The sequence below is a fragment of the Ornithodoros turicata genome, unplaced genomic scaffold (assembly GCF_037126465.1).
Source record: "Ornithodoros turicata isolate Travis unplaced genomic scaffold, ASM3712646v1 ctg00000746.1, whole genome shotgun sequence".
NCBI classification, from domain to species: domain Eukaryota; kingdom Metazoa; phylum Arthropoda; class Arachnida; order Ixodida; family Argasidae; genus Ornithodoros; species Ornithodoros turicata.
The window spans coordinates 2,572,205-2,598,890 of NW_026999400.1; the positions used below are offsets into that span (position 1 = coordinate 2,572,205).

Consider the following 26,686-nt stretch of genomic DNA (forward strand, 5'->3'; position numbering starts at 1 on the left):
ATAAAAATGAGCTTTCAACTTTTCACCTTCACTGTCCATGGTACGCAAACCGTGTAGGAACAATGGCTGGTTCAATTCACGAATTGAAAGTCTTGACTTCGTTTTTATGACGAGTATTTCTGCGTATTTTTAATTTTTCTTAATTTGTCAGCTAGATCAACTTTCAAAGAGCCGTCGACAAGCGCGTCTGTGATAGGCACTTCATGTACGCACACAAAGTGCCTAAGCTTTGAGATTTCCGGATGGCGTGCCTACATCTTGGTAGAAAGAAGCTTTCGATGAAACGACTCAGATTCGAATTTCCCTCGGCACTCTTCCCCCGCGCTTCGTAAGCGACTAATGACGGTAACACCGATTGCCATGGCAACGGCGTGCAAGCGTCGCTACGTAAGAAACGCTGTTTACAGGCTCCCAAATGACGACGGTTGTGGAAACGCAACCTTGCGGCCTATTTCAGTTGAAATGCGGGAGAACTTGCAAAGCATTTCGCAGTGCGCATCGTTTATTTTACCACTGCGCTAACGCAGGCCCCGCAAAAAAAGCCGCCATAAATTAAGGGAGACGGAGATAGGGGCGAGCAGGAGATCTTACTAGAATATATGCCTCAGGGGCTTTATTTAGGAACGTGGTACAAACGGGGAACCTTCTATGCTCTGACTTTCTATGAGTGCTTTGCGTTTGCTAGATACTTAATGAAGCTGCGGACTATGAAGACAAATTAGAATGCGTTCCCTTCAGATTTAGTTAATGCTCTTCCAATTGAGCAGTTTATTTCAGAACTCTCCGCTCATGTACGGGCATAACTACGCAATGTTTGTTTCTTGAGATTAGATTGTTGGTTAGATGTTCGTTGTTTCCTGTGGATTATCTGCTTTCTGTTGATTTTACTGTTGCTCTCTTTCACACTGTACTCCCACCCTACTTAGGCCACCCTAGGCTAGTATAGCACGTCTAAAATAAACAAATAAAATTCGAAAGTAGGGTTGTGAGCTTCCTCGAGAGCCTTGTCGGCAGACCCATGGAAGTCAAACAAAGGAGAGAGAGAAAACTGAGTATCCTGCTGTCTCCATCGGGGTCCAAGGCATGCCCTGCAAGAACATGGTACCTCCTTCTGTTTTCCGGCAACGTAGTCTTGCCCTTGTCAAGGGCTACAGCGGAAGGAAGCAGCTCTATACGGCCGGATCTACTCAGAGCACAGGGTCTGGGTCAGCTATCACGAAGATCTTTAATGGCTGAAGGTTAAGAAGAAGAAGAAGAAAAAAATCCGTGATAAATGACCACAAGGGCAACATTAAAAAAAAAACAAAAACAAAAACACTTTTTTGTTTTTTTAAACAGTGCAATCCGCAGACTGTGTTTTAGTCCCCCTATCTGTAGTACATTTTTAGAGGTATCGGTGACCGATCTTGTTCTGACCTGACCTGACACATCATCTTTTAGACTTAAACCGCTTTTTCTTAGGGGTTCCAATTTAGAGAAGTGTACCCTACCTCACGAAATCTGACGCACAGCTCAGCTCAGACATGCTCAGGACATGCTCAGCTCAGTAGGAGAGCGGCTTGCTCAGAACATATGCAGATCATATAACAGAATGACAGTGGTGGTGATGGTAACAGCTTGCCGCTGTTGGCCTCGCAGCTGTGGGCATCGTCACGACTGTAGCTGAAGAAGGTGATGATGATGACCTGAAGATGAGAGATGAGTCAAGTAGGCAGGCTAGGCGGTTTTGTGCGTCTTCCGATTAGAAACCCGAGTTGGACCTCAGTCATTATAGAGGCCTCCAAGGCAGCCACATTACGAAAAGAAAGCGCCCTATGTTCTGGGCCCTCATGCATCTCGCGGAGAGGGTGCCACTCGGTAGTAAAATGGCCCGCAAGGGGTGGGGGTGGGTGGGTGGGGGGATATGTTTATTGAAAAAAAAACAAAAGCGGAAAAGGTCAGTCAGGGCCCGCAGGGTATTGTTGTTGCAGTCTACTAGAAACTTTTGGAGCGCCCCTTCGTGCGCACTGCAGTTCTTTAGGATGTGCTTCGATGGTTTCAGGTCCATGGCAGTGCTTGAGTGAAGACATGCAATACTTGTTTCTTGCACGAACAGACCCCCCCCCCCCCCTCATATAAGATGCCACGCTCCTCGGAGTCTGTAATTTGTCGTCTGCGGCTCAATGTTCCGCTAGTAGCAGCGTTCCTGTACGAGATAGAAGTCGCTGGAACTCTGAATTGTTCAACTTACGGGACACGAGGACGCGGAGAATCGGGAAGCGCAGCACCTGCTGGTGAACTGTAGGCGCTTTATGTCTTGCTGACAATCTCTGAAGAGTTCCATGCATAGGCTGGACTGTAGACCACTCAACGTGGGGAAGGTGCAGGATGACATGCAAGATCAACCAAGACAACTTGCACTCTGCGTCCTGGTGCGCGTCTTTAGATAGACAGGTGCTGCGGTCATCTTTTATGGGTCAAGGTTCTCATTATTTGAAGAAAAGTAGTAGCGTCCTGAGTTAACGTAGGTCCATCAAGTCTTCTGGAGCAGCTAGCTACACCGGAGCGGCCAACCTCCCCATTTTTTCCTTCTATACCTCCCTTTCTGTCTCCTTCATAAAAACGAAGCAGCAGACGTTTCGGCATTGAGGGTCCACCATCTAGCCACTGTATGACTCGTGTATTTCACGCGGTTCGATGCTCGGCAAGATTTGCGACGTGTGTAGACGGATGTGGTTGGCTGGTGCAGAGACGAGCATTCTATAGTCAGGATCGACCCTACATTATCTTTCCGTATCTCAAGCCGCATGTTGCGTGCAACTGAATCTTTCATTCATTGCCTTCGGTTGGACGTAGAAGGTAGGAAGGGCGATTTGCCCAATTGCTGTACATGTGACGAAGCAGAAAATACTGAATACATCTTACTTTACTTACAGTTCACGCCATTCGCAGTATAGTTTTGTGCAGTTCACATCGACGTGATCTTCTTACTGCCCTGGATCGGATAGACCGTGGTCCATTAGACTCGAGGAAGCTATTGGCGAACTGGCTGGTTGAGCCAAGGCGACGAACGATCGGAGTCCTGCTAACGTTTCTTATGGACATCACGGCCTCTTCCACATGTGAACAGCTATCTCTTTCCCCCCTTCTCGTACACTCCGACGTACAAACACACATATTTACTTTTCCATGTGAGCCATTTGAAGTAGGCGGCTCCTTGGCTGCAGGAGCCGACAACTCCATATTTTCTTACTATTTAACAGCGTGCCTTGGCTTGCCTAGAGAGAAAGCAAAGAGGCTACGATTAATTGCCTGTCTTTGCGCTCAAATACGATATTTGAACTGTTTCGGGCCGAGCATCCTTCTTCATCGCTCAGTATTTCAACGTCGTACGCACAAAAAAGGGGATCGATCACTGAGCATACCCTACGATGCTGCAGCTAACGCCCATTTCCTGTTGGCTCCCTTCTCCAAGACCATTTTCAACCGCAAATGCATTCCAGAGGCATTCGTCTTCTCGCACTCGAGTGAAAAATCGTGAAATGTTATCAACAAATACGAGGAAACAATGGCGAAACCTTCCCCATCGTGATGCGAAATCTTCCCGTTCCTTTTCCCCTTTGTTTTTGTAGCATTATGGCGTTCGTGCCATACTCGTATTGGGGATAACAGCGTTCGGGGATGGTCATCGGCACGCGTGCGAACGTGCCTTTGTAATTTGCAGCCGGTAATTATTTTTCGCTAAAAAAGAGGATTGTCGTCGTGAAGTCCGCTTTGTTCAGTCGTAAAAGAGAGAGACAGAGAAAAAGAAAGCGAAAGAATGAAGCAGCCTCAATTAGAACCCTCGTAAATTGGAAAACCGACGCTAGCAACGTAGCGAAAGAGAAGCGAAAATAAAATGACGCGGAACTTCCTGGGGAAAATGAATACAAAAGTAAAATGCGCGGTGTAATTTGACTTCCTACCTTGATTACTTCGTTTCGCATCTTCCAATCGACGTCCATTATTTGCTTTGACTCTGCACGGAAGGAACGGCGGAGGAGCAGGAGGAGGAGGAGAATTGCTTACTGCGTAATAGACCTCGCCAGTCTATTTTGCCGAGAAATAGCATACGTAAGTTTACATTAAAGGAGCACTGAGGTGACCCCAATTTTTTTTTCTTTTTCGTTTTGCGGTGCAGGGTATTCTCCAACGAATAAAATGGGTTCCTGCGAAAGAACGATGAGCGTGGGTGACCTACAGAGCGAGCGCGAGGAATCTGTTCCACACACTTTTGAAAAAAAAAATAAAAAATTCTCGTGAAAAGAGCGCATCGCAGAACGAGCGGACGTCGTGATGTATCCACTCTCATCACGTGACCAGTGACGTACAGCGGCCCAGCTCAAACGTGCATGAGCGGCGCGTGAGCTGCGAAGAAAAAACAAAGAAACAAGGCACGAAGCCTCCACTACGTCACGCACGAATGGTGTCAGCCGTCTGCGGCTGCTTTCTCCCGCTTTTTTTTTTTTTTTTTGTAAATTCGATTGCACAGCTATAACGTATCTCAGAGCGAAAATATTTTGCATGGTGACTCTTGGTGGACAGCTTGGCAGATGAGGCAGGATTTCGAGTGACGTTAAATATCACCTCATTGCTCCTTTAATAAATACGTTATAAACGGCACAATAGAAAATAGAAGTATGCGACTCTGTTGCTTTAAACCCTCGAAAATTGCAACGACGTGGTCCCTTTGAGAGCTCCCTTATTTCTCTGCTTCTTCTTCCTCGTCTCGCTCTTTATGTCTACGATGACAACATCGCGTTCGTATATGTGGAAGTGGGTCGGGCGGATAACTTCGCAGCACGCCCTCGAACTTGTACAGAGGCAAGCGGAATCTGTTTGCTAAAAAGTGCAGCCAAAGGCGATACACACAAAAGATGACACAGGCCCAAAACGGGACACGGATGCTCTCAACTAACAGCGTTTACTCCTGATCACAACGTATGTACACATACATACCGTCTTCGAAAAACGGGAAAACCAGCATTTCCGGTGAGCCATCATACACGTGGTCGTTGTAGGATATCTGTTTTCTTGAGCCCACAAGGTTTGTGAACTGATAAGGTCTTCTTGTCTTCTTGCCTAAGTGACTTGTTTTGTGTATGTCGCCTTTGGCTGCATTTTTTAGCCAGCATGTACCAACTACCCCAATTCGCGACGCTCGTCCGGAATGTTGTTGATGCGCTCATATCACAATCACAAGTCCTCATTTTTGAACTATTATGTTTTGCGGATAACGAACGTGAAGCACGGAAGGCCTTCCGTGATTGAGTCCATTAAGGATGAGGCTATTTGTGCAAAAGGGGGCTTAAAGAATCGTTCACGATTTGGCTATGTCTTCAAAACGAAGCTGCTGTGCTGCAACTTCCAAATTATAAATACGATAGTGAATAGTGCTATGCTTCGTATGACTATAGTTTTGTAATTTCGTTTTGTAGTAACCTTTCGTACTTCTTTTATTTGCCATGGGCTCAGAACCCGCGGCACAGAACTCGATTAGAGGGTCTCACGAAAGTTGCACAGTGGTATGATATTTTCGTTTTTGTTCGCTAATTTCCATGTTATTAACCGTTGTACTTATCCTGCCAAGTGGACATAATTAAATTGCAACCCGCCTTCACAGGAGCCTCCTCTTTATTTCAGGAAACTGCACACAGCATAGCATAAGCATGTCTGGGGTTCAAAGAACTCAAACAGCCAAAGAGCCGAGCGTACCCTCGGCTTCCAGGACTAGAACATATGACGAATTCACGTGGTCATTTCCTGGCAGATTTTTTTTTTTTTTGCCAGATTCCGAGCAACTGCGTTCGCTTGGTCAGAACATAGTAATCTCGTGCGTTCTCGTGGCGCTTTCCGAGCGCCAGAAATTTGTCAGCAGCACTTTTTCCGCTCGGTCTCAAAGCGACCGGGCAGCGGATTGCCCAACGTCGTCACATCCGCACCGGGAGGGTGCCGAGTGTATTGTGCCCACCGTATTGTGCCCACCGCTGACCAGCAGACCTTCCGCCTTCTCGTGCTTCCAAAGAATGATCTTCATTCCACCAACCAGCGCCGTACACACACTCGCGCATCACCCCGAAGATCGTCATCGTCTTCTTCTACAACCTCATCCCTCCTAAGAGGGATGAGGTTGTAGAATTATTTTCCCCACTCGAAAACAAAAAGGTGCACAGAAGAGTCAAAGACAAAGTTGTCGAGCGGGATCACCCTTGTGCCACTTCTTGTGGTATATACGTTGGAGTTCTCAGTGAGGGGGTGAACTGTTCGAGACAGAGTCCTAGGGTCTGTAGCGTTGTCTTTGGGTTGATTCTGGGAAGGCCGGGTATCTTTACCTTCTTGGGTTCGAGACTGAGGAGGGATCGGAGTCAAGTGCACACGATTACTTGTGACAACCGGTTCAGGAGCCTGTACAATGTAAGACCGTGGTCGTTGAGCGGGACTATGAATTGCCGCAGTGCACTTCATGTCCTTAATCCAGACGTTTGCACCGGAGGGAAGAGGATCGAGGTCTGGCGACGCATGTCTTCGATCGAAGTTTTCCTTCTGTTTTTCTTTTGACACTCTGTCCTGTTCGGCAAACTGTTCAGGTTCCGGCCATTTAGGTTCAAGTTGTTGAACAGGGACGTCTAAACGAGTTCGAAGACTCCTTCCCATGAGTAACTGGGTAGGATTAAGTCCTGTCACTCCCTGCGTGTTCCTATACGACAGTAGGGCCAAGAACGGGTCGGAGGCTTTCTTGAGCAAGCTTTTCATGGCCCGGACGAATCTTTCTGCCTCTCCATTGGGTTGGGGAAACCTTGGACTGCTGTTTATGTGCGTGAAACCATAGTCTTTAGCAAAGTGCGCGAACTCTTTGGACGCATACTGAGGTCCGTTGTCGCTGACCAAGGTCTGCCGAATTCCATGACGGGCGAAGACACTCTTGATAGCTTTGATGACTGCAGTTGAGGTAGTCGAACAAAGGGTTATGACCTCAGGGTACCGGGATCGGTAATCGACAAGCAACATTTAGTCTATGCCATTCAAATGGAACAGGTCTGTAGCAACTCGCTCCCATGGACTACCTGGCGTTGGAGTAAGCAGTAATGTCTCAGCATTCTGTTCTCGCACGGTACTGCATGTTACGCAGTTGTTCACCATTTCTTTGGTCTGTCAGCTGTTACTGGGCCACCATCCTGCCACGCGTGCCACTATGCGTGTGCGAGTGACACCTTGGAGCCCACCTTGTAAGAGTTCGAGCACCTTCTGTCTCAAAGAGGAAGGAACGATGATGTGACTATTCATCATGAGGAGGTCGGTACCGATGGCGAGGTTTCCGCGAAACTTCCAGTACTGTTTGATGCTCGTCGACATGCGGTACTTTGGTGGCCAGCCGTGTTAGCAGTACTGTCTGACGAGCATGCACTCAGGGTCGACATCCTGTTGTTCCTTGAAGTCTCGTAGGCTAATTAACCTCGAGTGCTGGAGGAAGTCTTTCGATTACAGCATGTACAGAGAGCTCAGCAAATTCTGAAGAGGACGTGTCCGCTGCGTCACGAGGAGTAGCTCTGGATAGGGTATCCGCAGGAGCGAGCATTTTGCCTGGTATGTACTTACAGATGTACTGATCTTTCATCTGTTCGATCTGAAACCGTTGGATCCCAGGTGGCATTACGTCCAGGTTAGTCTTTCCCAACAAAGTCACTATAGGCTGATGATCTGTTTCGATCGTAAAGTGCAAGCCATGAACGAACTGATCGAAATGTTGGACACCCTACGACGCAGCCAAGTCTTCCATTTGGCTGTACCTCTTTTCGGTAGAAGTCAGTGAGCGGTAAGCAAAAGCGATAGCACGTCTGGGACCCGACGGCTGCTCCTGCAGAGATACCGTACCCAGTTCATGTGAGCTTGCATCCGAAGATACATTAGTTGGGAACGACGTGTTGTATTGAGCCAGGCAGATCTCAGATGACAACATAGTCTTGATGAGATCGAAAGCCGCTTCTTGTGCGTCGCCCCATGTCCATGCGGCGTTGAGTTGAGTAGAGCACGGATTTGGTATGAAACGACCCACATGATTTACCATACCGAGGAGCCGTTGCACGCCTTTTACGTCCTTTGGGGGTGGCATGTTTTGAACAGCTTCTACTTCCTGTGGGTCAGGAGAGATACCGTCTGAGCTGACGACCACACCCAAAAACTTTACAGTGGTCTGGCTGAATGTGCATTTGGATGCATTCAATGTCACACCAGCTTCCTTGAGCTGCCGAAGAACACTGTAGGTGTTGATCATGTTCTTGTTCAGATGAATTAAACACGAGAACGTCGTCTACCATGCAAAGTACTCCAGGTAAGCCATCTAAGCAGGCTTGGAAAAGGCTTGGAAATTTTTAAAAATATCCCCTCCACATCTTATCTGGACAAGATTGTAGAGGAGGTGGTGTCCCTCTACATGAGCCCTGACCGGCGATGGTGGAATGTCCCAGCGGGCAGATGGTCGTGGCCTCACGCTAGGACGGTGCCGGTAGAACTGCCGTGCCAGAGCCGTAGCGCGTGGCAGCAGAGGCACGTCTTCGTCATCACACACGGGCCGCCACATCACTCCCCCCCTCAGACGCGGAGCGGTGTAGAGCTAGCGGTTGGGGTCCGCGTCGATACATGAAGAGGAGGAAGACGGGCGACACGTGGAACAGGGACGACTTGTTCAGAAATCTCAGTAGCAGCAGAATGGTTGGTGCGGGCAAGCGCTGACCGGGCGGGTTCCAGGGGCGGTGTGAGGGAGGTATGCCGAAGTAATTCAGAGAGGGGCGACAGAACCGCGACCGGTTCGTGAGCGCTGGGCTCGTAGTGTTGTCGCCAAGGGGACTGCGGGGAGGACCATCGTGAAGCACGGGGAGACCTGGAGTAAAACCCACTGTGGCCTCCGTGCGTGTCCCCGGTGGAACGTTGGTCCCGGAGCCTCTTGACCGCATGTGGACGAGCTGCCAGTGTCTTGTATGGAAGCCTGGTGGGAAGGCGAGGCGGGCAGGGTTCTTGGACCGCAAGCGTAGCAGATGCGGGTGGGCCGGTCGACAGCGGCGTACCGCGACCGGTACAGGAGCGTGATGCTCGGGAAGGTGCCGCTGGTGGAAGCCCGAGGAGTGCCATCACGAAGCGTGTGGCGACGTGACGTGGAGTGTGGGACCATTGCGACGTGAGCTGGGTAGATGGGTACAACCACGGTGTTTCGCGGCCGGGCGTTGGGATGAGTAGAGCCGCGGTGGATTGGCGTCGTCGCCTAGCGGTTCCTCGGTTGAACGATGCACCGCACCTTCGGAGATGACTTCAGAGGTGGGCTTGCAGGAATTTCGGATGGTATTGGGCCGAATTACGCCAAACATGGTGTTCATAGTTCGGGTCACCAAATGTAGAGGAGGTGGTCTTCCTCTACATGAGCCCTGACCGGCGATGATGGAATGTCCCAGCGGGCAGATGTGCGTGGCCTCACGCTAGGACGGTGCCGGTAGAACTGTCGTGCCAGAGCCGTAGCGCGTGGCAGCAGAGGCACGTCTTCGTCATCACACACGGGCCGCCACAAGATCTCTAAAAAATCCGGATTAAATTGTGTGGATACAATCCTAAAAAATCCACCGGACATAATTCATGTGGATTAAATCCAAACAACCTTGCATCTAAGACATTGGACATTTGCCTCTGAAAAAAAAAAAAAAAAAAAATCAGGCGCTGAAGAGACCCCGAACGGTAGGCAGCAGTAACAGTAACATCCATAAGGAGTTAAGAATGTCGTATATCCCTGAGAGTCCCAGGATAGTTTGACTTGATGAATCTTATGTTTGCATCCAGTTTTGAGTATACTCGACGGCTTCCGAGCATACCAAGTATTTGGTCGACGATAGACATGATATATATGTGATGTGCTTTACGAGGTGACTGATGGTGAGGTCATAAAAACTGTTAAAAAGTGCGCTGGTACCACCGCTCCTGGTTACGATAATATAAGCATGATGGTCATTAAAAATAATATTGATATACTGTGCCCGACATTAGTTGATCTATTTAACAGCTGCTTAGTCGAAGCTAGGTACCCGGAAGCTTTCAAAACGGCCAGGGTAGTACCAGTGTATAAAGGTGGCTGTAAAAATACTCTAACTAATTATCGCCCCATCTCAGTACTTAATGCTTTAAATATAATACTAGAAAAAATATTATCCTCCAGGCTCTCTAGCTTTCTTGAAAAAAATAAAGTAATTAGTCCCACCCAGCATGGTTTTCGTAGCTCACGCTCGACTGCAACCGCTGTTCTCTCTATTACGGAAGCTATAAACAACTGCCTTAACAAGGGAGACATTTGTGTAGCCATCTTCCTAGATATAAAAAAGGCATTTGACACAGTACGTCACGATGTCTTGTTAGGTAAGATGTCCAAGTATGGAATTAGAGGCCACTCACTTGAACTTTTTACTAGCTACCTCAGTAACAGAACCCAAATTGTATCCGTCCACGAGTGCTGCTCGCCTCCTCTTCCCGTGCATATGGGAGTCCCACAGGGTTCCGCTCTGGGCCCAATATTTTTTCTTCTTTATGTAAATGATTTTAGTGAGGCCATCCACTCTAATAGTATCATGTACGCCGACGACACCGTGTTACTTTTTACTGGCCCTACAATTGGTGTCATTCATGATAAGATTGCTAGTCTAATTCCCCAGCTCTTGGAATGGCTTAAAGTGAATTCTCTGTCACTAAATCTTTTGAAAACAAAATATATGGTATTTAGGCCATATCGTAAGACTGTTTCATTAACAGATTTTAATATAGTTATTGCCGGAACACCAGTTGAACGTGTCGACACCATTAAATACCTTGGTGTAATTTTGGACTCCCACTTGCACTGGAAGCCACATATAGAAAATGTATGCACTAAATTATCAAGAGCAAATGGAGCACTGTTCAGAGCACGTCGACTGTTCCCAACTGCTGTCCTGAAAAGTCTGTATTTTGTGCTCATCCAATGTCATTTGCTGTACTGTGTAGAATCGTGGGGGCACACGTATCAATCTTATCTTAAACCGGTTGAGGTCTTGCAGAATAGAGCAGTTCGCATTATATCCAATACATATAACAGACAATCTTATTCATGCATATATAAGACGTTACACATTTTACCTTTCAATTTACTACGCTTTGAGCGAACTGTGTTAATGATTAATTTTTGTATACTAAATGAGGGAATAATTGATGGTATCAAGTTAGTTTCAGTTACTCGCACAAGCCGTACTGTATTGGAACATCACTTTATTGTACAGTGTTTCTCAAACATATATGGTAAGCGCCTTCTCCAACACCAAGGGGTCATAAAGTGGAATTCCTTGCCCCTTGATGTCGTTGTAGCCAAACACTTCAAATTAGCCGTCCGGAGGTTTCTGTTCGATTCTTATTGAATATATCGTTATAGTGATGTCAGTAAGAAGGATTGATGATATATATTTATATTTTTGTTATTGTGTAATCTTAGCGCTTGTATAAATGTGTTTCCTCGGCCAATCTTTTTCTTAATGTAACTGCCGCGTTTGAATAACTAAACGTTGAAAAATATTATCGGATCGCACTAGCTTGTAGCTATGATCCGACTGGTATATAGTGCCTTACCATGTATATTACGATGTTGTCAGTTCAATAAAAAAAAAAATATATATATACTTTTCACGGAGAACAGCTTGATTAAGCATGGTAAGGTCGACATATATGCGCGGTAACCTCTTGTAACTTAAGGTATGACGACGATGCCTGAACACCGTCTGGTTGGGTGTTCCACCTTTCGAATGACACCTTGGGTTTCCAGTGAGAGCAATTCATCCTTGACTATGTCAGCAGAGTAATAGGAATCCTTCGAAGAACGCTGAGTGAGAACGGGGCAACCCCAGGTTTCAGACAATGGTATGTTCACCAAGAAAGGTACCAAGACCGCTGAAGAGCTCTGGGTAAAGTCTGCATAGGCTAGACTTCGTGTCCGTGAGTGTGCGCGTAGCGACACCGACGAACTTGAGAAGACCCAGTACAATTTTTCCACTGTGGCTTTGTCCTGCCGTGTCAGTTTAGCAGTGAATGTGCTCAGAAGCCTCAGGCAGCTGTTTCCAGGGCCTCGGAGCTCCTCGCCGACTGGATGATTTAAGACTTCAGGACGTGGTTGGAATGATTCTGGAACCACAGAGACTTCCGCTCTAATGCCAATTTTGAACGCGACCGGTGAGCCGTTGACGTTGAGCTCTATAAATCGACGTTTCGGTTGCTCTACACCAACAGAGAACAGTTGAACAGTTCATATCCTTCATTCAACAGTTCATGAGTTCATATCCGTAGTTTTCTTTTTGCGTCAGACTGTCTTGAAGTGTGCTTTCTTCTGACAGAAATTGCATACAGCTTTCCCAACAGGACAGTCTTTTCTCTGATGAGCTGGTTTGCCACAATAGATGCACGTGGTGGAGTCCCGACTGCTTTGAGCATCACTTTTATCTCCCTTTGGCACAGGGATGCGCGAAGGCTGCTTCTGATTAGCCACTGCATCCAAATTTGCAGTGTTGACGAAACTTGCTACACGTCGTTCCTTTCCAGCGTCTTCATGTTGTCGAGCCCTGGTGAAGGCGTCATTGAGAATGAGTTTCTGGTCTCGACTGAGTTGATCAGCGAGGTGATAATCCAAGACATCGACAATAAATCTGTCCCTGACCAGTCTGCTTTCCACTGCGACAGATCCGTAGTTGCACTTTCGTATCATGTTCTTGAGAGCGGCGTACAAAGAGTCCACAGATTCGCCAGCTTGCTGAGTGGCCAGCGAGAGGCCTCACTAGCCCGCACATCGACGTTCACATGGATTAGCAGACGACAGAACCCAAAGACGAGCGACCGCGATGCCCCTAGCGTGATCCAAGCGACTAAAAACGCTAGATTCCTGGCACTCCTGTTCGGGTGGCAACGGTCAGGTGATCCAGCGCGGGCGCCGACCTACTAATTTCTGAGCGCTAGGCCGTGTTACCCCCAAATGATCACCCGAATTCGCCATTACACCCTCCTGATTTCATGTCATCGGATTGGCTCTCCCCCGAGTTTTACCAACACCACCTAGACAGAGAAAGCCTGCTTACTCGTCGACGTGACGTAACAATTAAGACGTAAGAACGTGTTTTCATGGCTGTAGCCAATGACGAACGTGCTTTCAGCGATCGTAGCCTTGGAGACCAACCACCGTCCTCTCCGAGTAGTGATTTCACGTCCCTGCGTACTGAATTGGAAAACTTTAAAAGACAGCGCAAAACGGTCCCGTATCTTTCTCAAGACTGATTTCCTCGAAAGCGTGTTGTACTTTTTGTATACAGATTCGGTCCTACAGGTTCCAAGTTAGCTGCAATCATGTGCGACCTCTTGAATTCGCAGCACGGCGAATCACGGTAGCAGACGAATTCTGACTTTATATGTCCACGTAGTGAAGGAGTGAGAGAAGGCAATAAGCAGGCCTTCTCTACCTAGGTGGCGTTGGGTTTACATATAGTGCAAAGGGAACGGAAAGTTAAGCATGCTCTTTCCGTTCTCTCTTTCTTCATCTTTCTCCTTCACTCATTAGTCGCCCCTGGATGGAACCTTCCTCGGATAATTCTCGTTACGTAATTTCTGTTTACCGTACGCGTATTCCTCGTAGTGAGTGGGGACCCAGAGACACCGAACACTATGAATGATACGAGATTTTTTTTTCTATATTCTCTCGATGTATTTGTCGTTATTAGGTGTATTGATTATGAGACCTGCAACATACAACCAAAGGGGTACCTTGAGATGGTTAAGTCAATGGGCACCTGGGTTGGAAGGTGGCGCCAGCATGGCGTAACTGGAGCGTCGCTGACCGCCGCTGTAGTCGACGGAAGCCCTCGAGGTCCGACGCGAAGGAGGACCTTTGAGAGACGACCTGTGGTGGTTGAGGGCGCCTTCTTCCAGCCCAGCTGCATCTAGTACCGAGGTCGGCGCTCCAGCGTCGCCCATACGGTCCCGCGTTGAACCGAAGCGGGCTCTGGAACAAAGTGTAACGTAAATGCCACGGCCGCCACAGCACTGTTGCCATAATTAACCTGCACACACGAATCCACAAGTTAAAGGGAATACGATAGTCTTAGAACACACTATAAATTTTTTGCTGAAAACTGTTCTTTCTGTACAGGAAGTCGTACCGTACCCGATTTTTTTGTCTCGATTAAAGTGCGCCGTTTTCTAACCACGGCCGGATGAAATCGCCTCCGGGTCTCTAAAACTCCACGTTGGTCATTCTTTTTCATTCTCGACTACTTCACGCGTGGTCCTGGGTTCCTCGTAAGGAGGCACCCATTGCCATGGCCCTTCTTACGTTGGATATGCACAGCATCCCACCAAGTCACTGGCGTACCATGCAGTGAGCGTTGGCGTCTTGATATCGTAATCGGACACCGCGGTTCGGGGTCAATGCCTTGCGTCAGCCGCAACCCCATGTGTCCCAGACGGTTTCCGTCTAGGGGCTGCCTCCAAGGGCCGGTAAACTTGATGATGGTGTTCACGCCTCTGTTTATTGTTTGGGGCCGTTAAGGTGCCCAGTGTGCAATGCTGGCACCACACACTAATCTGAGATGGAGGAACAGTGTCAAGTTTCTCCGACGACTCTCCTGCCGTCACTCGCCGTGGAGTGTCGTCAGGAGTATCGGCTTCATATAACTTGGGTACAAATTTAAATTCGCTCACGAGAAAGCTACTCGATTCCTGAACGCAAAGCTTCGGTTGCAAGTTCACGAACATCTCTTCTGTGAAACAAAAGCGAGATTTGAATGTTTCACAGTCCCTTTAAGGCGGAAATGCCGCTACACCGGCAGGCAGATCGCTGGAAAATAGCTCGTCATCACTACCACCTTTAAGGCGGCAATGCCGTGCTTGAATGCCTTCTCTCGTCATCTCCGTTCAGCAACTGCTTCTTTCAGTACAAAGAAAGGATGCTTTCATATCCATTATGTGTGTAGAGTTTCGTAATGCAAACTTACTGGCAGTGCTTACATAGACTGCTGAAATCTTTTGAGTTTTGTAGCTGACAAGGTCGTTTATTTCATCGCTAACATCAATATTCATTATATCATTCCTGTACTTCCCACGTTCGAGGCATGGCTATCCTGCTAGAGTGCATAGAAAGTGAATTGACGAAAGCGCGTTTTATATTTTTCTTTATTACAGTAGCGCAGCAAGAACATAAATTTGAAATTGAGAACGCAACGTCCCAGAGGAAGAGCTGCGTCGGAAAAAATCTGGTGGAATTTCCAGCCGGAGGAGACAGGAACCTTTGGTAAGAAAGATTTACTGGGAAACGGGTCATTCACACATGTCAGCCTGAAAGACACTCGCAGTTTAGGAACACAGTAGACGTAAAGTCATTCACGCACCAAGAGGGAGGCCGTGCCCCCCTCCCCCCCCCCCAACCCCCCGCCGGAGCTCCAAGCTCACTTGTGAAAATTGAGCAGACTTTTTGTAAAGGTCGTCACGATTCTTCTGATATAATAATATGAACCTATCCGCACAGTCCACGGAGTCCGACTCCAGGAAAAGATGAGAGGGTTGCAGGCTTTGCGCCACATGGAAGCACTCTGCACTCCCCTCACCCGGAAAAAAATCATGGGAACGCCCATGCGTATAAATGTAAAGGCCAGTTCCCACATATAGCGCTTTGCAACATAGCGCTAGAAAACTGCGCTATATTTTCCTTCTCGCATTGCTGCGAACCGCTGTAAAACCGCTCTTGTCGAAGTAGAGCCCCGGTCAACTTTTCTAGCGCTATTTTGAGCGGTGAGTCTGCGTTAACCAATCGTGCGCTTCTTTCAGCCGTGACGTCGCAGAAGCTGGGGTTTGTTTTGCTTCCGATCACTCGAAGCATCAAGACAGGAAGGCGACGACGTGAAAATGGCAACGAGTTTCATCTGCCCGTGCATCTGCCAATGCATGCATGGCTGTTTGGTTGCTATAGGTGGCGTGCATATGACGTCACACCATAGCTTTACCCGTGCTTTTTCCCTCTTTCTGGTGAACCGGCGCACCTCGCCCATACGCAGGCTTCTTTTCCCTCTTTCTGGTGAACCAGCGCACGTCAATGCACCCCACATATAGTAGTTCGGTATCGCGATCACAGCATCGAAAGTGTCATCCGCCTTCATGCTGCGGATGCCCGAAGCGATCAGTAAACAATCACGGTAGTACCGGTGCATCACGTCGCAACGAGATATCCCGTGACTGCAGCAGGATAGCGCTCTGTGCTCGGTTGTATGTGAGAACGGCAAGCGGAAAAACAGCACCAGATTTTGATAGCTATTTTCTAGCACTATAAAGCGAAGCGCTCAATGTGGGAACTGGACTTTGAAGCACGAAAAGTTAGATAATCGCATTTTACGCACACTTAAATCTGATCGAGTGAGGGGTGCCGCTATCGCTGATGTGCCGAGAAATTTTAAGCCCCTGTGTATCTCGATCCGCGGCAGTCAAGTACGTACGGCGTGAAACTGAGAGGATTACCTTTTTAAGAAGCGGGACTAAGGACTTAGAAAAGCCGCTGGTTGACTACGTAAGGCCTTTCTATGTGGGCTCGCGTTTGCCAGCTGGCAGGAGGGCCAGGAAGCCGGAAATTCGGCTTCGTTTGCGTTCCGTAGTGATTATTTCATCACGTCTAGTTACTACAGGTAATTAAATACACTCAATTGGTGTCATACTGTCTATCTGGGTTGCTGTGTCTTCCTAGGATACGTGATGGACGGGCTTTGTCCCGAGGGTTCGCCTGTCTAGATATTGACACGTTCCGCTATTCTTCGGCCGGGCCCGACCCGGTCCGGACATTCCGAAATCAGGCGCGGTCTGGTTCAAGTAAGCCAGAGAATGACAAGGGCCGCCCGCTAGGAGCTGCAAAAAAAAAAAAAAAAAAATCATGGTAGGGGCAAGGGCGCCACCAAACCTTGCGAAGCACGAGAGCTTGCGATGCCGATAATCGCGCGTTTCACCAGCCGGTCTCTGTTTTGCTTTTCACTATTCACAGTGCTGCAAATGGTCCAAGCGCTGGGGTTGGACATCCGTTTCCGAAAACAAGAGGCACACCGGTACTAGAACAAACAAAGGCAGTTTAAAGCAATTGAAACATTGTTACGCTCCGGAGTGCTACGCCCTCCTCGTTAATAAATGACAAACGGCTGAGTGTGAGGCTTTTCCATTCCTAATGATGGGTCCCCTATGGGTCCCGAAACGGCATGTGTTTTGTAACTGTTTGTTTGTTGTGCTGCCGGTGTGTCTCTCGATTGCGAAATAAAGAATATTCACAATGCGTATAACAACAGCCGAAGGGGTATGAATGGCACGAACCAGGCCCGCGGGCCGGGCCGGGCCGGTGGCTCTCGGGCTGGCGCTGCCCGTATCAATATCTAGGTCTACCATCCTCGAATGAAAGCAGTTTTCCCATAAATCGAACCCATGGTTTGCACGCAACTCAGAGAACGCTTAGAGAATGTGGCTTATGCCTTGTTACCAAGGCATGCTGTCTCTCTCTCGAAAGAGAGAGAGAGACAGAGAGAGATGTGTATACGACTTATTCCCTTTATGTCTCCTCATTGCACCATTATTTGTGGTTGTTTTGCCCATATTTTTGAAGATTTTTATGCATAAAGTCCCGGCATCATATTGAGTCTTCAGTGACACGTGAGGGTGCACTGGACAACTTGTAGGGCACAGACGCGAAGATAGTTTGTTGTAGTCATGTTGTAATAGTTAAGCTTCTTTGAAGCAATCGTCTCTTCTCCTATGACACTTTCATGACCACAGAAACGGTGCGCGGACGGGTGGGTGACTTTTCTTTAGCGTTAATTGCCCGGTACAGTACGTCTCCGCATTTTGTCTTCGTCGACAAGAACACAAATTGGCGACTACGTGAAACAGAATATCAGCGATGCTGTTTCACAACGGTGGAAGGCAAGTCAGACAAGAAACGGGATGTTGGCTGAAAACTCGGGTTTCTTATTACGCGCTGGAACACCACTCTGCAAACTGAGAAGAAGGAGGCACTTAACAATGCAGGCCGAGTTTCAATATTCCACGTCTAGCCCTTTTAACGGAGCATAATATTCATGGATGTATAAAGGAGTCTAGGATACACCGTATTTCTATGTGGTGGCCGGTTTCACGTCAGTTCAGGCAGGGAGGTTCCATCGACCTCCTGGATTTTCATTGTTTTTTATATTTAAAAGCTCATCGTACATGATGATCAACAGCGGTAAAATGAATAATTTCTACCGAATTGTTTTCGTGCAAAAAAGTAGAGAAAATCCGGCCCTGAATTCGAGTGTTTCAGATTTGCTGCCACTGCATGTCTGCTCCTTACAGTTTTGGGCTTGCCGTCTATCTATTCGTTCCCGGTGTGCTGCCCATGCCCAAGCGTTCTCATCTGAGGCTGCCTCACACAACGGTCACATGCAGTCCATCAACCCTTCGGTTGCCTTCTTCATTGCGTGTCACTGCAGTCGCCGCGAGGAATCACTTCTGCACCGCCTCCGTCTCAACGTTGCCCGCACTCCGCTGCTGCTATACAAAATGGGCCAATCCAGCTCCCCCTTACGTTCCAGCTGCGGCGAGGTGGCCGATATTCCACATTATCTACTGCACTGCCAGCAACACCTTCCCCAACGGCAAGCCCTCTGTCGTCGTCTAATGCAGCTTGGGTGCAGCACGATGTCCATGGCTACCCTCCTTGGTCCCGTCACCACAGCCCTGCTCCGCTTCCTGCAAGATTCGGGCCTTGCAACCGCGCCCTCTGACCGGGCTTTCTAGCGGTATGTCGTGCCTGTGCTGCACTGACTGGTTTTTCATTATTTTTTATCTGTATTTAATGTTTATTTTGAGTTTCTTTTTTGTTTGTAATTTTTCTGCGTAATGTACTTTTTCTAATAACAAGCCGGTATCAGCATGGCTGACATTTCCTCTTTTCTCTCTATTAAACATATACCTCCTCTCCTTTTGTCGGCACAGCTTTCAAAGTGACCGCTTCCCGGAAATTGTTCTATGTCGGAAAACAATCGGGGGGGGGGGGGGGGGTCGAAGTTGCTTGCCGTTGTTGGCCACACTCATGTGGGCATCGTCACGACTATAGGAAAAAAAAAAAAAAAAGGCATAGGCAGGGTGAACGATACTCATGGGACGGAGGTGCACAGTAGATGGGAAGTGCACTAGAGTGGTCTTTCCGCGAGGCCCTTTTCTTGAGGAAAACGCACGAGGCCGCGAGTTTTTGTAAGTCGTTCTGCATAATGAGAGAGGCGGAACCCGAGACGGGGAAGGAGAGAGACGACACAACAAGAATTCTCGAACACAGCAAAAAATTTTATTTACCAGAGCTCTATATATTCAAAAACCTCCGGAGAGGAGGAAGAGGAAGGAGGGAAGGCTTGCTTACGCAGTTGCCACGTGTACTAATCTCACAAGTCTCCCTGAGCAACCTACGCCAAGTGTTCTTTTCTTTGCACAAAACTTGGGTCTCGGGGAAAACCGGCTTACAGCCTGTGCATTCACGGAGATGCTGCACGAGTTCGCTCGACACAAAGCTCCGTTCATTGTTGCGCGAGTGTTCCCGTAAACGGTCATTGAGGCAGCGTCCCGTTTGCCCTACATAGCAAAAGCCGCATTCAAGGGGGATAGAATAGACAACAGAGCGGTTACAGGGCACAAGCGGGTCACGGTGCTTGACATTGCATCCCTTAAAAACAGAAGAAAATGGTGTTAACTTGCTTAGCTTCAAAGCATTTGAAAAAACGATCTTTATGCCGAAATCCTTGGCGACTGCATAAATGTTGTGCGACACAGAGTGATGGTACGGGATGACAGCAATTTGACCAGAGTGAGATTGGGGGACATCTGAAGAACAAGTGTTGTGATAAAATAGCTTTCGAAACAACATGAGAGCCCTAGCAGAAATGACATCATAACCATACCCAGCAGAACATAATCTGGAGCATTGGCGCAACAAACTGAAATTGACATGATGGAAACAACTTTTTGTCACAGAAGCGTTCAACAAAGATGATATAATACCGGATTTGACAATCTTAGAGTGTGAGCTAGAACGAGGCAGAAGAGGCTTGGCACCATCCTTACCGTAACACCAACAAATGCCTGACAGGGAAAAAATTGTTAAATCAAGAAACTTCAGCTTACTGTCTGAGGGGTACTCAACAGAGAATTTAAGCTCGGGGGCAAAGGAAGTAAGGGTGGTGACCAAACTCTCCGCTGAATAGACACTGGGATCAAAAAGAACAAGGATGTCATCTACGTATCTTTTTGATCCCAGTGTCTATTCAGCGGAGAGTTTGGTCACCACCCTTACTTCCTTTGCCCCCGAGCTTAAATTCTCTGTTGAGTACCCCTCAGACAGTAAGCTGAAGTTTCTTGATTTAACAATTTTTTCCCTGTCAGGCATTTGTTGGTGTTACGGTAAGGATGGTGCCAAGCCTCTTCTGCCTCGTTCTAGCTCACACTCTAAGATTGTCAAATCCGGTATTATATCATCTTTGTTGAACGCTTCTGTGACAAAAAGTTGTTTCCATCATGTCAATTTCAGTTTGTTGCGCCAATGCTCCAGATTATGTTCTGCTGGGTATGGTTATGATGTCATTTCTGCTAGGGCTCTCATGTTGTTTCGAAAGCTATTTTATCACAACACTTGTTCTTCAGATGTCCCCCAATCTCACTCTGGTCAAATTGCTGTCATCCCGTACCATCACTCTGTGTCGCACAACATTTATGCAGTCGCCAAGGATTTCGGCATAAAGATCGTTTTTTCAAATGCTTTGAAGCTAAGCAAGTTAACACCATTTTCTTCTGTTTTTAAGGGATGCAATGTCAAGCACCGTGACCCGCTTGTGCCCTGTAACCGCTCTGTTGTCTATTCTATCCCCCTTGAATGCGGCTTTTGCTATGTAGGGCAAACGGGACGCTGCCTCAATGACCGTTTACGGGAACACTCGCGCAACAATGAACGGAGCTTTGTGTCGAGCGAACTCGTGCAGCATCTCCGTGAATGCACAGGCTGTAAGCCGGTTTTCCCCGAGACCCAAGTTTTGTGCAAAGAAAAGAACACTTGGCGTAGGTTGCTCAGGGAGACTTGTGAGATTAGTACACGTGGCAACTGCGTAAGCAAGCCTTCCCTCCTTCCTCTTCCTCCTCTCCGGAGGTTTTTGAATATATAGAGCTCTGGTAAATAAAATTTTTTGCTGTGTTCGAGAATTCTTGTTGTGTCGTCTCTCTCCTTCCCCGTCTCGGGTTCCGCCTCTCTCATCATGCACCAGCTTGTCAGCGCCCTGTCACTTCTTTCGTTCTGCATAAGAAGCTTCGGGGAAGAGGACGTCCGTCAGTATGCCAGGCCTGGAGTGGGGAAGGTGAGTTTCCCGCATAGTATGGCCCGCGGCATTCTGTCAGGATATGTTCGATAGTCTCGATCCGGATGACGACAGTGACCGCAACTGGAATCCTCCCTGAGCCGATCTTGAACAGTTGCGAGTTCGTGAACGCAGATCCCGTGCGTAACCGATGGAGCATTGGCTGCATGACTCGGGGAAGGGTCGACGATTCTGCATGATGTCCTGTATGCCAGGATGACGCACTTCGACTAGCCACAACTAGAAAAACAGTCGGCCAGGTATACCTGGCCGATTGTTTTCCAATTACAAGCCGGTTACAAGCTGGCGTTCCCCACAGAGCTTTCTCATATATGAGAAAGCACTGTGGGGGATGCCAGCTTGTAAAAGCACGGGCACTATGTGGGCGTGACTGATGGTATGATTAGCTATCTGGACGTCAAGAATTCTGTCACGACTGTTTTCCTCTGACTCTTTCCCTGCTCAACGACTGCGGGGACGAGGTGAAGGACGGAATCCAATTAGCTGCGGTGCCATCGAAAAGCGTGATAGGACTGGGGCGACCATTCTAGTCTACGCAGTACCATTTGTTCAATAACTTTTCCAAAGCAACTTATCAGGCTATAATTGAACGAAATGATGATCGATCGGCTTTGACAATATGAAACTACTAGGGACTCTTTCCAGCTCTTGGGCACCTCTCCGTGTCTCCATGACACATTGAGACCTGAATTAGACGAGACCATTATAAGAAAACAGCAATAACGGATTAAGTTTCGCGGCTGCTGTCACGCTTTATTCTCGGTTTGCTCATTGAGAAGTGTCACTGTTCATCATTGCTGTTACGGTGTCACTTGCTCTCTTTTGTTATGCGTTACAAGAGCAGCTGTTCATCGTCGCCATTGTGCCACGAGATTTGTCAGTTCGGTAGCTTTTGTGTAGCCGCAGGAGTAGGAGGAGCAATTACATTTTATAGTTGTAAGGTCGACTGCATGTCGGCAAGGGCTGCGCATTTGGGAAAACCAGTGACGAGGGCCTTGAATACTGTAAAAAGCTTCCGGATTAATGTACAGTAGAGTGCCTGGTACTAGACTGGCGGGGGTCTATGTTTATTTCCAGACATTTCTAGGGCGCAGTGCTCGTTTGTGCGTCCTTATGATCATTAGACGCGAGCGGGAGAAAGTCGGAGATGGAGTGTTGCTCCGTCGCAAGAGATCGTGGCAGGGGCTTAGCTCGTGCTTAACTCTATACTTAGCCTAATTAATAAGCTTGTCGTCCAGTAGTTAGATACGCTTTCCGAGAGGATGTCCATCTGATCACATTGTAGCGACTCGCCAGGTACAGTCGCGCTGCCAGATGTACAACGGTTTTCTTTATCTTTACTTTCTCCCTTCTCCTTCTCAGAAAACACTGCGCTCCCGTCCTCTCTTTCCTTCCTCTCGCTTCCCTTTTTCCCTTTGCCGCGCTCTGCGGCTGAAAAGCTGTAAATACAGGCAAGTAGGCAAATTTTCGGAAACGACCATGGTCATAATGACGAGGGTTCACTGTAGATTGCTTTTAAACACACTCAACTGCTTCCGTGTTCTCCGTGCCTTTACTTGTGACGACCTGACATATTGGTGACCCGGTTTTTGGACTTGCCTTCTATTTACGTCAACTCCACATCAATGGCCACTCAACAACGCACCATCCACCTGCAGCGCAGAGGACACATGCAGCAGAGCCCTATATCACCCGCTCCGGCAGACGGGTGCAGTGGCCACAGCGACTTGTGCTCGAACACTGACGAATATTTTTTTGTTATTTTCTCGCTCGTTTCCTCACTAGAGGGGAGTCCTGTAGCGACTCGCCAAGTACGGTCGCGTAGCGTGGCCATAAATTGTCGAAGTTGGTGGGCATAGTTAGCGGGATCCGGAATCTTTGCTGCAGGGAGAGGTGTAATAAACTCGCCAGGGAGACGCAGCGGGGTAGCGGATGATGCTGACGATGGAAGAGAGTTGGAGTTGAAATTAAAAAGAAAAATATGGAGATGGTGGCTCTCACAAAACATAGGAGCCGGCTACTCAAAAACACTTGCAGATAAAAACAAAAAAAACGTAAGTCCACAAGAAATGTCATTAAAGCAGCTGCCGCACGCTGTCTAAGGTCCCTCGGCCATTCTCCGAGGAGCTTCACTAAGTCTAGAGGACGGCGGTCCGGTCTTTCCAAGGCGGCTCTGAGGTCATTACGTTGGAGACTGCATCTAGAGAAGTTAATATGTTTTCAGTGTTCTCCACTTCATCACACGTGAGGCAGTTCGGCGAGTTTACGTTCCCCATCTTGAAAAACAAGGCACGGCTGAAAGAGACGCCTAGTCCAAGACGGTGCAGTAACGATTCAATGGCACGCGGCGTGCGACTCGGAAGACAGAAGCGTAAATTCGGGTCCACCCTGGCTAGCAAGCTGGACTCCGCATCAACCAACCATGTACGTCTGCAGGCGCCGTGACGTATTTTTCGAAGCATTCTCTTGGCGTCCGACGCCGTGCAGTATACAGGGGTCTTGCTCGTTTTCAGGTGTGTCCTCACTAGGGTTCAGAATACAGAGCCGTTTTTACAATCCCGCGATTTCGAAATGTGGATCCCGGGATCCCGGGACGGGATCGGGATTTTTTCGCAACTATACCCACGATGTCGTATCGGACTGTATCCACTTGCACAACCGTGTTATCACAAATTGCGATATAGTTCGCGTCTTCTGTCATCCCCACCGGAACACACTGTGTTGCTTGCCGGTGCGCTGAATTTATTAAACATGTTTACTCCCGGCATCTGGACTGTATTCGGGAACATTCTAGCGGGGGGGAAAAGCGAAAAAAAAAAAATGCTCACGGGGCAAAACCTGCGTATTACATTGAGCATTCGCACCGTGCCGGAATGTCTACTGAAATGCCGCAATCAAATGCGTCTCTTCTTGTCTGCTACGGAATATCTTCTGGCTGCGCCCCAGGTTATTTCCCGCAGTTAGTAGTGCACGAGAGGATTTATACTTGTGACGTACAGCAATTCTAGTTACGCAACCGCTAAAATCAATGACGTATTTCACATTATCCGCTGGAGTATTCTGGGGAATGTCACTTGTGTGAATACATGGAATAATGCGGGTTGTTCGTCTTGCCTTTTATTCATCCACAGCGACTGTTGTGTGTTGTGTAAGAAGTGCGCAAATGTCGGTTAGGTTTTTCTGCACACACCCTATATATATACATGCGTACCATTCAAGTTTTCAGCAGCATTAATTCGCACGTTGCTCTCGGACGATAATAACTGTGCGATACTTTCCCGACCCAGTTTTAATTACTGTGCAGTTCTCTGGCTGGCTCATTTTTTCTCATGTGTGTTTCTTACTGTGGTTCTTCACTGTATTTGTTGGTTATCATAAGTCCTGTTCGCTTGCAGCAGCATTAATTTGCATGTTGCTCTCTCGGATGGTGGTAAGGGCATGGTTCTTGGTTTAGCCACTTTCAATCACTATATATTTAATCAATTTACCCACTAGTACCATATCACCATAATCTTTGCATATAGTATATGTGTGTACGTGTTAGCAGGTGTGCACGACACTGCGCCAAATTCCACAACGTTATGTGCTTTGGTGACACACATGCTGCACAAAACAAATACAGCTGCAGCAATGGTGTAGAGCATCGCCCTTGGCGATGAAACTCCCCAGTCATAATCACAGAATAAAGTTGTTGTTGGTAGCTTTAATAGCACAGCTAGTGGAACGGGTGCAGTGTTTAGGATTGCTGTGCAAGATGTTTTTGTTGCGTATTCGCAAGAATTCCAGCAGCACGGTCGTGGGCGCGCACACACGGGTTGTACGAGTCGACGACAAAAATTCATGCGGTGATTGCTTCCATGGAAACCACCGCCGCCACGACAGTGCGGAATTTCAGCGGTAAATGCGTTACTGCTTTATGGCTTAAACTGCATCTCGGCACCACCGCCATCACCACAGCGTAGAATTTATGCCGTTGTGGTCTCCTGCCTCAGATATTTATGGTGCCTCTTGCAGGTTGTTATCTTGGTACTACTACATACCTTCCGCCTTGTTTCTTGTTTGTTTGGTCTGGATTCGTTTGGGTGAGACCCACGTTGCTTTTTAGATTTGTTGGGACACTAGCAGTGACCTCTGTACCGATGAAGCAGACGACGACGACAACAACAACATATATATTGTGATGATGAAATGGGGAGGTTTTCCACTCTAGGAGTGGAACGCTACCCCATAGCTAGGGGTCTAATATGAGTGGTGACAATGATCAGTGATGACGATGAGAGATGACGGGAATGATCGAAGTGGCGATGACGATGCTGGACGTGATCGTGGTGGTGGGAGTGTCCGAGGGCGCTGCTGGGGTCATAGTGAGTCCTTTAGGCCTGTCGCCTCAAAGAAGTCAACCACGTGACGTAAGGCCGCCCTGGAATCGGCCGCGGTATCCCAAGGGCCGAGGATGGTCGACAAGTTGAAGGGGCGGCAGCCAAGGGTGGCAAGCTGCGACTGCAGTTTACGCCTCTCGTTGACATAGGTCCGGCAGCGGAGGAGTATGTGCTCAACGTTGGCAAGTACGCCACACTCGTTGCACATAGGGCTAGCCTCACAGCCTAGCTGGTATCGATAGGACGGAGTGAAGGCCACATTCAGACGTAGCCTGTGGATGAGTGACTTCAGAGGACGAGGAAGCTTTGCAGGCAGTCGGTATGACAGCGTTGGGTCTACATTTCCCAAAGAGGACATAGTTGGAATGTCGTGTTGCCACTGTAGGGTAGACCAGGAATCGGACAAATGCCTGAGGAGGGATCTTCTGTCTCCTCTCGAGAGTATAATGGGCATAGAAGGTCGTTGTTGGTGTGCAGCGGCAGCGTCGGCCTCGTGGTTCCCAGTTATTCCGCAATGCCCTGGAACCCACTGAAAGGCACCGTAGTGGGAGCGATCTTGTAGGGACTTCAGGGCGCACAGGATGTCAATCACCACTGAGGCAAGGGAACCGCGGATGCCCATGGTTTTAATGCACAGGAGAGCTGCTTTGGAGTCTGTGTAAATTACCCAGTGCCGCGGTTCACAGCCTTCCGCATATGTCAAAAATAACAAGATAGCATAAAGTTCAGCGGATGTCGATGAGGTACGGTGAGATAGACGACACCCACGTGTAACAGACTGTGATGGAATGGCAAAGGCTGAAGTTGAAGTGTCCCTGGTCGACGATCCATCCGTGTATA

At 48.1% G+C, this 26,686-nt stretch overlaps 1 protein-coding gene across 1 annotated transcript in view; it reads right to left on the bottom strand.

Annotated features, from left to right (window-relative positions):
- Nucleotides 1-26,686, bottom strand: part of LOC135374756 (uncharacterized) — a 283,547-nt gene that overhangs the window by 38,209 nt on the left and 218,652 nt on the right. Inside the window, exon 6 of the mRNA XM_064607684.1 lies at nucleotides 13,842-14,053. Within this exon, the coding sequence (XP_064463754.1) occupies nucleotides 13,842-14,053 (212 nt within the window). The remainder of the gene's footprint in view (nucleotides 1-13,841; nucleotides 14,054-26,686) is intronic.